General features: G+C 44.3%; 1 protein-coding gene across 4 annotated transcripts in view; it reads right to left on the reverse strand.

The window, feature by feature from the left end:
• PTPRU (protein tyrosine phosphatase receptor type U) overlaps positions 1-17,032 on the reverse strand; it is a 339,580-nt gene that overhangs the window by 142,741 nt on the left and 179,807 nt on the right. For all 4 annotated transcript variants that reach the window (XM_029571024.1, XM_029571023.1, XM_029571025.1 and 1 more), the window contains 3 exons: positions 11,516-11,631; positions 9,876-10,050; positions 7,246-7,539 (listed from right to left, as the gene is read on the reverse strand). In XM_029571024.1, coding sequence (XP_029426884.1) covers positions 7,246-7,539; positions 9,876-10,050; positions 11,516-11,631 — 585 coding nt within the window. The remainder of the gene's footprint in view (positions 1-7,245; positions 7,540-9,875; positions 10,051-11,515; positions 11,632-17,032) is intronic.

Consider the following 17,032-nt stretch of genomic DNA (forward strand, 5'->3'; position numbering starts at 1 on the left):
GGATGACTAAAGCGCGCACGTGCAGAAGGTTCTGACAGGAGCTGCTGCTTCCATTAATGTAATACGGGAATTGCGGAGGATGTGGGGGAGGGGGAGGGGGGGAGGCGGGGAGGATGAGGGGAGGCAGGGGGTAGACTGAGTGAAAACCAGCTGGCTCCAAGGTCACCAGGTCAGTGTGGTGATTGCTGTGTTCAGGCGTTACCTGCACCTCACCCATGTTCGACTGGGGAGGAGTATGACAATCAGCATCGAATGTGGGATGCCGACGATTTAAAAAAATTATAAAATTTAAAAAAAAGGGTAAGGTGCATCTCTGCCTGGCACAGTGATGAGGCGAGGCAAGGTATGGATTCTCCCCACCCAACTCAGCATGGTGCTAAGAGAACTCGCGTCCCTTCTGTACAATACATGTAAGGATTCAGTTTCCGAGAGCTCCTGCTATTGAGGGTAATTATTAAACCACCCACGGAAGTGCAAAAGGCCATGAGCACTTTTTTTTTTTTTTTTTACACACACCCGTTGACTGCAGCAATTTCCAAAAGGGAAAACATTGCTTTGGTTGTGGAAATGGCTTTGAAAGCTGACCCCCATGCTACTTTATGCACATAACAGTATGTACTTCACGTATAGTCACCGGTCTAGATGTGATGTCCCAGTTATAAGGGTCCCCTTAACAGGTGGGACCAGAAATGGTGTCCTGAGTAAAAGGTGCCCTTTGGGGGCCAGGCTGGTGCCACAGGGCAGAATTGCGCATTGCCACGCAGTGGATCTGGGCTTTATTCCTGGATCAAGTCTTCTGATCCTTGAGCCGGCCAGGTCTAGGGACAATGCAGAGTTAGCATTTACAACCCCCACTCCCATTAGGGGCTGGGAGGAAGTAAACCCCCCATCATCATGCAGGAGCCACACCGCGTGGCTAGAATTAGATATCACATTGCTCTACAATGACTAGACTAGGTTGGGATGGGTTTGTATAAAACCGTCAAAACCCCCCAGAAGGTTATGAACGAAGGCTTAGGGTCCCAACGACATTGCCATGTCAACTGGAAGTCGACAAGGGCAGAAGGAATCCGCCAGGCCTGCCTTCCCTATACCAAAACAAAGATGCCCTTAATGCTCAGGATCTGTTCTAGATTAGCTAAATCCACAATATTCTTCTGCCATGTCCTTTCCATCTTTCCTCCTAGAGAATTAGCATCTGTTGCGATCTGGAGCAGACTGCGATGAGAATTCATGGCTCTGACCTCTATCTCTCGACAACCCTTTCCCCCTAATGGAGACAATCCTTATTTAAAAAAACGTTTTACTTGGGAAATGTTAACAAAACACCAAGAACCACCTGAGGCAGCAAATGAAACAGGCATATAAGGGAAATACAAGTAGATGAAATACAAGCCGGAAAAAAAAATCTGTTCATATTCATGCTTCTTCTACAGCCCACAATTAAGGAGGTCCAAGGCACAAAGCCCAGGAGACAGGCATGTTAAACAGGAATAAAAAGGTAACTTTAATGAGCACAGCTACTAGCGTATAATATTTTAAAGTCAGAACAGCTCATTGAATACCTTTCATAATTGATGTCAACTACCCACAACTAAAACCAACAATACATCAAAAACACCAACATAATTGCAGTGTGTGCTTAGATGATAAGTTTATTAGTTATGGGATTTTTCAGCATTTTCACATGAAAAAAATAATATCAATTAGAAAGGTCTATACTGTGATTTATTACTACATGAAAAAGCTGCAATTCATATTTGAAGTCTGAAAATAATGTCATATTTGTATTCTATAATAAAAGTATTTAAATGTAAATATATATATATATGGAGGGACTCTACCATCCCTGCTACTTTCACTAGATGATATTTAAGAGTCAAGAAAAACTCCACCTGAGAGAGCACCCAAAGAAAACGTAATTCTGCATTCTCAATTTCATTAAGCATTTGCCAAAGGAGATATCCTGGCGTATGCCCGTATCTTGCATATTTTTACAAAGGTCTGGAAACAGCCAGAAGCTATGCCAAAAGCTTAGAACGAAAGGAGACGTGCAAAATTGAGTTATCTTGCTCAAAAATGGAAGTTGCCCTCCCCCAGAATGGCCCTACTCGTTTCTTCAGCTGTGGATGTCTGCGGAAATCTAGTAAGATCCAAACCGTTAACGGAGAAGGCCATCTCTAGCATCTTCCCTTTGGGGGCTCCTTTGTTGGCCATGCAGTAAATAATAAATGCTTATCTATGGGAGGCGTAGCTTCTGTAGATAAAAAAAAAAATACTTCCTGGAAGTGCTTGTTAATAGGTCTATTAAAAACACAGTGATGGCTCTGGCAAAGCTTCCCAAAGTGCAGAGTCAGATATAGGCCTGATTCTTCCACCACGCCAACAAATGGTAAACCACAACCTTGTGCTGGAGGCTTCCTGTGCACCTGCTATCTTCTCCTTATGCGCTACTAAAATCATTTCTTGGTTTTGGACCTACATTTGTAATTCAGAAGAGAAAGCTGCTGTGCCCTGGGAATACTGAGCTACCAAACTACTGTAAGAGTTGTAAAGGCCTTCAAAATTCCTGCAAGCAGAGTGAAGCCAGGCAGAAAGATGGAGAGCAGGGAAAGATTTCCGTACAAAAACCAAAACCAAACATTTTACAGAAACAGGGCACATCCGGCAGATTACGGAGAGGGAGTGCAAAGTCTCTCCTAGGCTTCAGGAACAGTACAAAAACTAATTCCAGCCTGCTGCCCTAGGGGAGCCTGCAGCTTTTCTGCTGGAAAGTGTTGTTAAAAGGGGCTTATTGTTCAGTAAGGTAGACATGAGTGGAACCTGATTGTGTTTCATAACGAGAACAAAGTCAAAACTGGTTCCTTCAGTGGTAACTTCAACTCAAGGACAAAGTGCCGGCCTCTGCAACTCCTAATCCACTATCTTCAAACTGGTGGACACCATAATCCTTTGGTTTTGGTGTGTGCTACCTTGCAACATTGTTTTAGATTTGGTATACCACACTGCAGTATTTCTACATATCTGGTACATGCTATGCTTGCATCATTTATTTAGTAATTAACATAGTAACATAACAAATTGCAGAAAGAGACCATTGAGCTCATCCAGTCTGTCCTGTTACGCTGCCTATAAATCTGTTGTATTATTTCTAGAATATTCACATGGTATCATAGCTCTGTTATTGCTAATAGGTGGAGTAACACTATAGTCCTAACATTGCCCATACAACCCATTCTCAAGTTGCTGTGATCCCAAGAACAGCTACGTAAATATGCAAGAAGGGATTTTGTCTACTACTCTGCTCTGCCTCCAAAGCAGAGAGATACTATGAAAGGATAATGGGTATGTGGTCTGGATGGAGGTGGGTGAGGGGAGGGGAGAGCAGGAAGAATCAGAAGATGTCACAGGATACGTTTTTATAAATTATCTCGGTACTTTCCACTGAAGAGATGGATCTCGATAACCATTTGGCCATAAGCGTACCAAAATAGGCCACCATAGCCAGTAGGTGTAAGCTTCCTACCAGGACATGCACATCCTCAGCAAGCCCTTATCTGTGCAAGATCAAAGCAGAGAGGGCAAGCCAAAAGAGATAATATCCCTTTAATTCTTCTCCTTCCAACCACCAAACACTTTTACAAGCTTCCTTTAATGCTCTTTCCCTGGCTTTGCTTTACCTTTTATGGGAAAAAAAAAATTAAAGAATATCAGCATCTTCTTGCCCTTCCTTTTGTTCACAGAGATATTTTGGGCGATTTTTCCCTGCGCGTACAAAAAGCAACACAGCTGGTTCTGAAACAGATTCCTGCACTCCAGTCCCAATTACCTGGAAGACCCACCAGGCTCAACTCACTCCTACCCTTAAGCAAAAATAGCTTCCAAAGTTTGGCTTTAAGCCGCACAGCAAACTCTCTTAAACCATTGCGGAACATGTTATAAAACCAATTTCAACTGTGTTTTGAGAAAATTATTAAGGAAAAAAAAAAGCCAGTCCTGTGCAAAGTATTAAGAGTATTGTAAGTATTTATTAAGCCATGCTCGGCTACGTATTATATCAGCAAATAGTTCTTAAATCTGACGACACAAACCGCATTCTCTTATTTATTAAATGAAAAAATGGCCCTTTTTGGTGAATCTATCCCTAAACTGGGCGAACCAGGATTGGCGTTGGCGTGCGTCCCTTCTAAAATTCTCCCTCTTACGCAGCAGACACGGCATTTGCACGCACCCATTTAAAGTTGTGTGCACACGTACGCGCGTTCAGGCTATTTTATAACATGCGCGCATTTACACGCATATGTTATAAAACGGTCGCTTCTCTGGATGCGAGCCGGCAGACGCGCACACGCGCGTGCCCACACGGCCGTTTCAAGGTTACCGCCCCTAATTCTACCAGCAGCCATGCTGAAAATGTCGAGGAATGAATAAGGTCCCAGATAATTCGGGATCGGTCTGTTCCCCACCCTAATGAAATGAGCTGCTTTCAGGGTACAGAGGAGTTTTAGTGGCCATAACCGGTCATAGCAGGAAACTGGATTCTTTGCGGGCTATGAAACGGTTGATTGGACCAACATAAGAAGAGCCCAAAGATGCCAAACAACATGAGCTCTTGAGACCATCTAAAAGAGAGCAATGCCAAGCTCTGCATAGTAGGACTCTTATCTTGATTCAATAAATCAGCATCACAGCCTCAAGAGAATCTTACTTTCAAAATTGGGTTCCCCACAATATTTTATTTCTTTTTATTACCGAGTACAAAATAAAACCAGCAGGACAAATAAAAGCAGCAGAAAAAAAACACATCGAAGAAACTGGTTCTAACTTTATCAGGAACATGAAATGAAGGATAACTAATTTCTTTCGCCACCCTGCCTTTTAGGAGCCACCGGGGAGGACCTGCCAGCGGCTGCTCAGGCCGGACTGGCCCAGGTGGTCAGCAGAAACGCACAGTTTCAGGTCACTGCTGCCGCTGCAAAATACTAAGAGAATCAAGACTATCAAGGCCCCCTCGTTTTTCAGAGAAAGCTGAAAACTAATTTGCTATAAAATGTGATTTTTTTTTTTTTTTACGGCCCTTTATATATTTCCTGTGCGTATCACAACATCGCTCTGCTTTTGATCTCTGCACTATTTGTAGCATCACCAACAGCAAGAAAACGTTTAACATTAACAAGAACGGCCAACATAGCTGGAGGCTTACTGAAGTGCGCCACTTTGCTGTTCAGCACCATGGGGTCTGGACAGCTCCTGTGACAAGACAGGCGGCTGCACCACATTTAGTAGCAGGCTTCACAGGGGGGGGGGGGGGGGGGGAACTATTAGCAAAGGAAAGCGATGCATTAAAGGAACATGTTTAGTTTATACTGAAAATACAGACTCTGCTTCTTTTAGGTGCACTGAGCGTTGTAACAACTGGACCATAGCTCCTCTTCTTTTTGCAATCTGCAGTAAGTGATGGCAACCAGTATACATTTAATACTGCTTTATGGAGTCCTGAGGGCTCAGGCGGCACAACCCAGCACCCTCAGCCTGGAAGAGATGAAAAGCACTTGAAGTAGGCCCTGCGCTTCCTTCCCAGCTGTGCCACCATCACTCAGCACAGCCAAATCAGTTTACTTTTCCAGGAGCTGAAGCAATAACCATTGATTAGTCAACAAATGTAGTTCCAGGCCCCTGCCTGGCCCCTGCCATCCAATAAACTGCTGTTTATTTGAATTATCGGGCGAGCACTCGGATGCTGAACCTTACAATGCACGGGGATGCCATTTATATTCTGCCACAGCCAGCAGGCTTCGACTGGTCTTCTACTTTCACCTAGGGATACTTCATCAGCTTAATGTGCCCTTTGTTAGCGTGCTAGATCGTGAATACTCAGCCCCCTTTCTCCATCTTCAATGGCTTTTCTCTCTGTTCTTTTTGCACTGCTTTGTATATTTTGTCAGAGTCATGCGATTTTCCTCTCTGCCAAAAACCAACCAACCTATCGCCCAAGTGCGAAAGCTAAGCTTCTTTACCTTGTAAACTCCCCCAAGAATTTAAAACCGCAATGGGACTACCCAGGCCCAGAACGTTGATGCCGCTTTGTTTTTTCTTCCAGGAATTAAAACCCATAATTTTAGGACTGTTTAAGCCAGGCCTTCCCAAATCTTTCTTGGGGACCCCACAATCAGTCACAAATTTCAGGAAATCCAGTGAATATGCATGAGATCAATGCGCATCCTTAGTCTCCAGTGCACGCAGGTATCTCTCACGTGACTGGATTGGGAAGACCCTGGCTTAAGAAGTCCCTCTGCTGCTAGAAGGATGCTTGCTTACGATGACATCTGCATTCACCCCAAGCAGGGGTTTTTTTTCCCCCATAGAAATAAATGTCAGCAAACAAGCAGGAGTTGACATGGTTTTGCTAGACTAACTGAATAGGCCATCGCTAGCCTTTTAGAGCTATGCACCCTTCCATTGGGTCTGTGCAAATATAGAGCAAGTCAAAAATGTGTTCAGTCCAATAAAAAGGTCGCACTTGCAACTTGCTGGTTGACCTTTCTTTCCGTATACCTAAATGGCCCAACCTGGCAAGGACACGGCTTCATTTTTTTCAGTATTTATCTTCACCAACTAGCTTACTCCTCCTCATCCAGCTCTTATCAAGGAGCCATCACACACACTGCCCCCCCTCCCTGCCTCCTTCCATTCAGCTCTCATCAGATGTGTGACCTGTCTCCTTTCCACGGAGTGGTCTGCAATAATCCATTTTTAGCTTCCCAGCACACTTAGATCGCAGGCCCTCTGGGGATAGGCAAATACCTGCGTATTATTGAAGTGCCTGAAAAAGCAGAATAAATTTAAAAAACAAAACAAAGCCCACACACGACACAGGTGTTTGTGAAAAAGGGGGGGGGGGAGGGAGGGAGGGCAGCCAATATCACTGTTCCTCATGTCCCGCCCCATTGGGGCGGAGGGGAGGAGTTACAAGACAGCATGGTAGGCAGCACAACTTTCAATTCATTTCACTTCTGACTGGCTCAGGGGTGGCCGACTCTGATCCTCAAGAGACACACACAGGTCCGATTTCAAAATATCCACAATGAATATGCAGGAGATAGATTTGCATGCACGGCCTCCATTGCAGGACTGGAGTTGGCCACCCTTGCTCTAGCTGGTAGCAGTGACTCATCCCTTTCAGGAGGTCTTGCACTTCAAAGATGCAATAGCAAGTAGCTGGGTAATCCCCCCCCAGTTCCTTACCTGCGCACTTGGTTCTGCTTATGAGAGGGGGTCCTGGCTTCCCCGTGCCTCCGTCCCCCGGCCTGGTCAGCAGCACGCTGATCTCGTACTCTGAATCTGGATCCAGGTGCCAGAGTTTGTAGGTCTGCATGTTAACCACGTGTATCTCCGACCAGGCTCCAGAAGTCAGCCGGTATTCAATCTCTTTGCGGACAATGGGACCGTCCCCGATGATGGAGTTGGCGTTCAGATGTATTATCAGGTAGGTTGAACCAGCTCGAAGCAGCTGCGGGGGAGCAATGGGTGTTGGGGGCTCTGTAAAGAATTACATTAAAAAAAAAAAGAAGAATTCGTCAAATGCGTCAGAGCTTTCCCCCGAGTAGGAATGCAGAGGGAGGGTAATATCCAAAGTGATTTCCACAGGTAAAGAAATATTTTAAACACGTTAAATAGATTGCCTTGAAATTTCCGTTCATCAAGTCTGCATGTTCTTTCACAATGTACAGACCTTCCACTGCGCTGAGTCTCAGCTTCTCAGGGGAGGAAAGGTACACGCAGAGGTGCCATTTCCAACTCTTCCCACAGAAAATAAAAACCAGGTGCAAGTGACCGCCATGCGTACGAAGTACGTGCGAAGTTTTGAAAACACCAAGTACATGTGCACTTTTTTGCTTTGAGAGCCGGCGCAGAACCCACGAGTAGGCACACGTGTGGCCTTTGACCAATGCGGACAGTTTGGAAACTGCACCTCGATAAGGAGGGACCGTAGGTGACCACACTTAGACGCCACAGTGGTCAATGGTAACCGCGGCACTGGGAAGTAGTAGTGCATGACGCTATAACTTCTCCATTGCCTGTAACATCCAGAAAAGCATGCGGCTTGGCCTGGGTCTTCACAGACGTTTGTTGCACTTTGCCCGCTCCTCTGAAAAAGCCCTGGCCTGGAATTTGAGAGAAGTCTGTTGAGACCTAGCCCTGCGATTTTACAAGCTTGTGCTGGGATTTGGTCTTGACTTTCGGGTAAGTCATTTTAGACTCCTTCCCAACTTACCCTTTTTCAGGGGGGCAACGACGAAACGGCTCGTGCAAACGAGCTTGCAAAACACTCAAAAAGGAAACCCCCTGAGGAGTTTCCCGTTGAAAGGTCAGGCAGCTGCAAGAATTCTCCCTCCCTCCTCTTAACTTAACCCACCCTGACCTTTTCTTGCCATGGATAAAAGTACCTGCAATACTTTTACCTGCAATGGGGATGGGGTGTTGTGTGTGAGGGGGCGGGGGGGGGGGCAGTTGTCAAACACCCCAATTTCCACAGGTTTAAAAAAAAAACCCAGACGACTTTGAAAATTACTCTTTCAAGGAAGGAGATGCACATTTACTAAAAACAGAAGTTGCCCCCTGTGCCACATTCTCCTTCCCCCAAGACGCCCCAATTTCGGTGCACTGCAGAGGCAGCACCAAAACCTCTCTCTTCTCCCCCTGACAAAGTTCAAGAGGCATCAGGCCAGCCTGGCTTCTCTTACCCCCCCCTCAGGCTACTGCAGGGCTCCCCTCAAGCTCTGAGACCTCAAGCCACGAGGTGCTTAGTGCCCCTGCCCCACACCCTCCACCATTCCTCTTCCCCCAGTCCTACAAATGCACTTGAACTGCGACAGACAGGAGAGGCTGGACCTCCATGAACCTGTTACCAAATCGCAGTAGAGGTCCGGTTTAGGCTTTCTTTAAAATTACAAAAGTTTGATGCTCAACTTCTCATTCCCATCTCCCAAAAAAAAATATTGTTACGCCACAACCAGATTTAGCAAACCCCCAATGCAAGAAGAAGAAAAAAAAAAGGGATACAATGCTAGCTGTGTTGAACTGTTGCCTTAACGAGACATTAGCAAGTTAAATTAAAATCATTGGATTTTCTAAACAAGAGAAAGCAAGAGAAATCTTTCTAATGCCTTTTAATCTATCCGAAACTTAATCCCGCACCCTGTGGGAGAGCCCATTCAAGCCTCAGTAATTGTCTCTCACTGATTAACATTCTCGGTTCAGAGGGGTCTGTCCGTCAAAGCGTATTAATTCCCACTGCCTTTGTTTTTCACTAGTTCTTTACTTGTTTCACCCCCTCCCCCTACATCTTTGCTTTAGCTTTCTGAAGTGAATCAAATTAATCTTTTATGGAGGAAGAAGTTGGGGGGGGATTACAGAGAGAATGAAGCCAAAAAGAGGAAAGAGAATGCTATATCAAGTGAGGCGAAGGCAGACATGGAACGAGAGCAGCTGGTTTGTGTCACTTAGACGGGCCCAAGTCTGTGGATCCCATTACACATCCTGACACTACATCATAAGATAAAAAACTTATACAGGCCAATGCGTCACTTACAAAGACTGCACTTCCATTCTAGCAGGTAAATGCAGCCTAACACCTCCCACCCACCCCACATACAAATGGTGAAAGGTGGAAAGTGACGCCTCCTAGCTAAGGAAAAGGAGCAACCTCCTGCAGGCGGTCAAACCCGGACAGCTCACAACTGGGAGACCACCTTAGTGCAGCGGAGGCTGGAGGGATGGAAAAAGGCGCAACAAAGCGTTTTCCAACGCAATTATGGGAAGCGGGTGCATCTATCACGCGACTCTCAGTCCGAGGGCCCGCCACTCACCCCTACCTTTCACTATCAACTCGGCAAAATTGGAGACCCCCGAGCCTCTCAGGGACTGGGTCACACAGCGGTACAGGTCCTGCTCGCTTCTGCTTGCCTCGTCCAGTCGAAAGGTGGCCACAAACCTCCTGTGGCTTATGTGCTTGACCGATACAGCCGGGACGACGGCACCGTCCTGCCGCTGAGAAAAAAAAAAAAAAAAAAAAGAGGAGAGAAGTTGCAGGAAGGATCCCAGATCCTGAGGCAGACGCTGCCTCACAAACCGCTCTGACAGCAAACAATTCTTTGACTTGATGCCACAATCTCTTGCATAAACAGTGGAAACGTGCAAGAAAGCCAGGAAAAGGACCAGATTGTTTATATATATATTTCCTTTGTGTAGTATAAGTAATGTGCTGCCACAGAAATATCTGTTTTTATATCTATAAACCATAAAACACATGTTATGGAAACAAAAGAAACCACCTATATCTGCAAATTGATTTGTGCTGAATTGGTGCATCTGCCACATTTATCATCCCCTCTATCATCCTTGGGATGTCAGGGCTGTGCACGGCCAAGCAGGAGATCCAGAGAGGATTCTCAGAGGCAGCTCCAGCTAACTTGGGCTTCCCCCCTGGGCTGGGGATGCTGCAGAGGCAGTGCTCACGACCCATGAGTCCAAGCCGTGGCACAAGAGAGGTGCCTACTGGCAGGGTTATGGGTGCACTCGTTTCGGGGCCCCTGCACAGACCCGGTGTAAAATCCAGGGCCCTCTAGGGCTGACAAATTGATTGGTTTTTCAGAATATCCAGTGGTCCATTTTCAAAAGGATCTAAGTCGGTACGATCCACGCAGGTGAAAACCGGCACGTGTGTTTAGCTGGAATAAAATGAGGCGTTTCTGGTGGGGAAAATAATCTATGTCTGTTTTCCCCTGTTCCACCCACCCACTTCTGTATCCATGCATCTTGTGGCTCATTTCAAACACAAACTACCCAGGTAGTAGTCATTTAAGAGCAGGCCACAAGGTCTGTGGGTAGTACCCACAGATCTAGCACCTGAAATTTCTACTTGTTCTGAATATGCACGAGTTAGATTTTTGTATACAGCGGAAGCAGTGTATGCAACTCTCTCATGTGCATATTCATTGGGGATACAAGGAAAAATCAGACTGGCCACTGAGAACTGGAAATGCCAACCAAAGCTCCTGAGGGACCTCAGCCAGAGAACAGTTATTGTAATTAATGGCCTAGATGGGTGTGTGTTGGGGGAGGTGGGGGGGAGGGGAGAAAGGGATAAGCTCCCCAGAGTACCCAGGAGTGTTTTAAACAAAATGAATACATAAATACACAAATCAAGGCTAATCGTTGGCCTCCTCTTCCCTGCCATAAATGGCAGGAAGAGAGATCGGCAAACAAAGCTGAGAAGGATGGGCTTCCACTGTGCTGCCCTGTAGTCCGAATCGGAACAGGGGGAGCGTTTCCCTTTGGATTCTACTGCTCTACCAGCCTCAGATTTCAGTACCATGGACACTTCCCTTCCTCCTTCCATCCCTCCATCCAAAAGCACAATCCCAAACCAGGCCAGCAATGAAGCAGCAGCAGTCCATAACCTGCCATGAGGTGCATTATCTGCAGTCTTCTCTTCCGGCATGGCCCTAGTTACCTGTAAGAGGAACCTCTCAGCCTCCGACGCCCTCCCCGCCGCCACGCACTGGAAGGTAGCGTTCTGACCAGCGTTGACTTCTACCTCACCCAGGCGGGAAAAGTGAGGTGCTCTGGCTGCGAGAAACAGAAGACAAAAGGGGAGGTGACTGCAGGACCCTTCTTGGAAAAGTCAGACATGACATCACGTTTACCAAACCATTCCTGCACCACGATGGGTCTGATCACGGTGATGCTGCCGCACAGCATCGCATGATTAAAAAAAACCAAAAAACAGGCACTGTGTACTTTGTTTCCAGAACCCTAATCTCAGGAACAGGGATGCAGGTTCTGGTTCTACAATTAAACTTAGCTACCAGGTGTGCAATCTGACACCTGTTGAAAGTCTCCAAGCAAAAATCAGATCAAAAAGCAAAGTGTACACCAACTTCAGACTGGTACCATCCCAGATGTACATCTATAGAACACTTTTGGGTATAATTTTCAAAGATTTACGAGGGGATACAGCATGTATAGGTAGCCTCTGTAAAGACTTTTCAGAAGGGCTAGAGTGTATGCATACTATCAATGTCATGCGGAAAATTATGCACACAAAGAGGGCATTTCAAGAGCATTCTAAGGCATAATTCGGTAGAACCATATATTTACATATTTTTTAAACAAAGCATGAGCATACATCAAACATGCGCGCATGTGTTTCCATTGCTAATCAAATCATGGATATTAAATCAGATTTCTTTTTTTTTATATTGAAAATTGTTATTGGATATTGTACAGAAATAATATAAAATAGTTGAGAATAACAGAACACAAACAAACATCTAAGGAATTTGTTCAATACAACCCCCAATCCCATCCCGTATCTCAAACAAAATAAAATAAAATAAAAATAACCACATGAACAGAGAAAGGTAGATATTTGTATGCATATCTGTGAGGGAGAAGAGCTACTCAGGTGCAATAACATATTAAATAGTACAAGTAAAAGATTTCAATAGAACTCAATGACCAAAAGAGCAGGGGTATTATGATAAGAAGGAGAAAGCTCCCAGTAGTGACTCTCCTTCCCCTGAAGTCGTCTCCACTGCACAAAAGGACCCCATATAACCCTGAAGGCCTTAAGGCCATATTACGCAGTGCTGTAATATGTGATAAGTGATAGTTTTTATATAAAAGAGAGGGGATATCAGAGCTCTTCCATAGCAAGCTAATCTCACTCTTAGTTGCTCTACAAATCTGTTGATAAAAACGGTGTTGAGGCTTAGAAACCCCCACCACTGGTGTTCCCAACAAAACATGTCAGGCAGTGAAACTTATCAATTTCCAACATTACAGATAACCAGTCAATGACTTGGCACCAGAAAGGCTGTATTAACGGGCATTCCCAAACACGGATATAAATACCTATATGTCCACAATTTCTCCAGCACAAGTCACTCACCATAGGGAATATACCATGTAATTTTGATGGAGTAAGATGCCAATGGAACAACATCTTATAGCAGTTTTCTTGAAGATTAGCCGATATGGAGCATTTGCTAGCATTAGAATAAACGCCAACCCATGCCTCTGTCTCCATCGCTCCCTTCAAATCCAACTCCCAGGTCTAGAGATGTGAAAATGTTTCATCTTTCCAATAACTGAGAATATCATACACCTTAGACACTAGGCCCTTTAACTTATCTGCTTGCTCACAGATATTTTCGAACATCGATTTACTTGGCCTAATGGCTAAAGCCTTCTGCTGCGCAAAGAGAAAGTGTCTAACTTGCACATATTCCAAAACATTTAGGGTTGTCATATGGTATTGAGAAAACTACAGTGTTGATTTTATAACCTCACCACCCTCTAATAAATGGCAAAGTCTGGATATGCCATGGGATTTCCAATCCGTAAAGGCACTGATAGGCCTGCAGATAGGAAAAGCCATATTGTGGAAAAGATGTGAAAGATAAAAATAGTAAGTATTACCCACAACCTTACGTCTTCATCGTGACCACAGCCGCACGGTAGTTGCTAGAGATATAGGCAGGGTGTGCAAGGGACGCCAAGTGGAACGGGGGCTGCCAAGGAAGAGCCGCCAAGGGCATCGGTCCCACCATATTCTGCTCCAATAAGATCCATTGTTACCCTCCACAGAACGGTGGAAGTCTATGAGCACCCGAAATTGTGCTGCTGCAAAATACCAGGAGAGATTTGGTGTGCCCAAACCTCCTCTTTTCTTAGGCTGATATAGAATCGCTCTAGCTACTCGAGGTGGGTACCTTCTCCAAATGAAATCAAAAATTCTCTTGACACAGACGTAGAAGGGTAGTAGACAGAAAATGGGGAGAGTAATAAACAGAGAGAAATCTGGGCAAAATATTCATCTTGATAATAGCTATTTAACCTAACCAAGAAAAAAATATTCTGTTCCACTTGGCTAGATCCCTGCACACCACCCTTATTAATGGATTATAATTCAAATCATATAAATCGTCTACATGAGGGCTGATATGGATTCCTAGATACTTCAGGGAAAATTTAACCCAACGGAAGGGAAAGGTCTTACTGAGATTAGACTGAGTAATTATATCTAGATTAACATTCAAGAGTTCAGATTTTTCCAGATTGACTTTAAATCCCAAAACCTTGCTGAAATATTGTAATTCTTATGTAATTCCTGGTAATGAAAAAGCGGGATTGGATACAGTGAAGAGTATGTCATCAGCGAACAATGAAATTTTATACTGATGACTACCAACCTCCACCCCCCTAATCTGATGGGAAAGTAATTCGGGTGGTAAAGGGTTCCAAAAAAATGAGTAAATAACAGAGGGGATACTGGGCAACCCTGCCTGGTTCCTCGACCTATTGCAAAACACCCACCGTTTACTTTCATCCTGGCTTCAGGGGAGTCATAATTAAATCCAACGTAAGAAGAAGGGGCCAAATTGCATTTTACAAAGAGTTTTAAATAGGAAGGGCCAGCGGACCACGTCAAATGCCTTTTCGGCATCAACAGACAATAACACTGTTAGTACCTTCTCCTTACAAACCCACCAGAGCAAATCAGCAGCAGACAATGTACAAAAGATTGTTGATTGGTGTGGAATAAAGCCCACTTGGTCATAGGAGGTAGGATCTTATTTAAGCACGCCACCAAAAAACTTTAATCTGGATCTTAAAATTTTAGCTAATTAGAGAAATCGGCTGATAAGAGCCGCATAGAGCAGGATCTCTTCCGGATTTCGCCAGGACAGATATGCCTGCAATGTTGGAATTTGCTGCAAATGATCCCCCATCCCTCAGGGCATTAAACATATCAGTCAAAGGGGCCACTAACTCCTGTGAGAGCTTTTTACAATAGCCACTAGTTAGCCCATGCAACCCCGGTGATTTACCCACTTTCAAGGTCTTAAAGACCTGCAGTACCTCAGGTGTGCTAATGGGGCTATCTGGAAAATTCTGCTCTGGCGTCAAGCATGGAAGAGGTAAAGAGAAGAGATATTCATCAATATAAAAAACTGAAATAGATGAGTCAGCACTATAAAGGGTTTTATAAAACTGTGAAAAGCATTCCCAAATATCTACCAATTTAGTCAGCAGTTTTATTTTTGGAAATGGAATTTCAAAATTGTAAGGCCTTCAAACGCCATGCCAAACAAAATTTAGCCTTATTTCCCCCCCCCCCCCCCAAATTACTCCTGCTTAGTCAATTCAAGCTGGTAAGCAATACTGGCATCATCCAAGGAGTGCAATTCTGAACAAATTGAGGATAGTTTACGGAACACAGACCTGGATAGTGTACGCACATGCTCCCTAGATAACTGCTCCACTTCTGTTAAGAGGCAAGAACATTTAGAATCTTGCTCCCTCTTACTATACGGGGCATATTTATTTGATTTGATTGTTTTTATATACCGACATTCATTGGAATATGATATTAAAAGACCCCTTGCCATTGCTTTAGAGTACTCTCAAATCACAGGTTTAGAGGTAGAAGTAGAAGCATATAGAAGAAAATACTCCCGCATCCTCTAACTCAAAAAGTTTCAACAAAGGTATCGTCCCTTCAGTAAGTTTTCATTTAGATGCCAGAATTGCTGACCACAATCCAGATCAATGAAGGAAATATTGAGGTGCATGATTAGACCAAGTGATGCTTCCTATTTCTGCACCACTCGATTTTGCAGAAGCTTATCGACAAGGAAATAGTCGATGCACGAGTAGACCCATGAGCGAGGGTGTCTCTGTTGCCAGATATCCACAACATTCCATTGAGAAATCAGAGAACCAAGCTATTTCCTCACCCCTTGCGTCTGAAGGTGAGCCTGTTGTGTGTTATCTAATTTAGGACTTCTAGTAAGATTAAAATCCCCACCCACCAATGATCAGCAACCCTTTCATATGAGAAAGCAAAACTCCATCTAGCCTCTGAAAAAATATGGAGGCTTGGGAGAAAAAAAGATTATCTAATATTAGGGTCAGGAAGCTGGAAAAGTACCTCATGAGTAAAAGAATTAGAGATTAAGATAGCAACACCCGAATATTTATTACCTACTGAATTTGCTAGAAAGAATTGGTGAGGATAATGTTTATGAAAAAGTAGGCATTCGTACTTTGTTCCATAGGCGAGTCTCCTGAAGAAATGCAATGGCTCTTTTATACTGTGTGAATTCTGCAAATAAAAGCTGACGTTTCCGAAAGACATTAAGACCCTTAACATTCAGGGAAAATAGTTTATCCGTCATTGTGCTACATTCAGGTCAAACAATAAGGTATGATGTGTTGCATCCAGATGTCCTATGAAATAAATGCGAGCAACCCTCTCCAACAAAATAAAGAGACAAATGAAACAAATACCCTACCCATAAATTTCCAATGTTCTGTATTTGATCTACCCAACCACCCTGGCAGATCCATCAACTCCTCGGGGACATCAGAGACCAACCAATATGGAGAAAGAGCCAAGCCCCCCCCCCCGACCATTCAAATAAAACACTATGCAAGATCAACCAGCACGATTTCACCGCAAACTAATTGTGAACTACAAAAAGATAATGCTCTCAAAACATTGCGCTATAAAACTAAAGGGGCATACCAGTACATGCAAAAAGTTAGAGTCTATGAGTAATATTTAAGACTCCAAAAATAGCCCACATCAACTGTCGTTGCAGAAGGCCCACAAAGTCCATCATCCCTGATCAGACATAACGGAGCAGGAAGTCTCCTGCCACCTCGGAATGTTATCTGCCCTTACCACCTCAGCCACCATCTTCGGAACTGGAAAAGTGAAGGAGATATTGGCTTGTTTAAATGCAGTTACCGTTTCAGTCACTGTTTTCACTCGAAACGTGGTTCCCTTAGCTACAAAAAGCATACCAAAAGGAAAGGTCCATCTGTAGTGAAGATGTGCATCCCACAGCTCAAAATGCTTACAGAGAGTAGAAGGCGCCAAATTTTTAAAAAAGGAGATAGAATGGCCTTCCCAGGACAAATCAGACTGGTTCCTCACCAGGTCAAAAATTAGGGATTT

The sequence above is a fragment of the Rhinatrema bivittatum genome, chromosome 11, assembly GCF_901001135.1.
Source record: "Rhinatrema bivittatum chromosome 11, aRhiBiv1.1, whole genome shotgun sequence".
NCBI lineage: Eukaryota > Metazoa > Chordata > Amphibia > Gymnophiona > Rhinatrematidae > Rhinatrema > Rhinatrema bivittatum.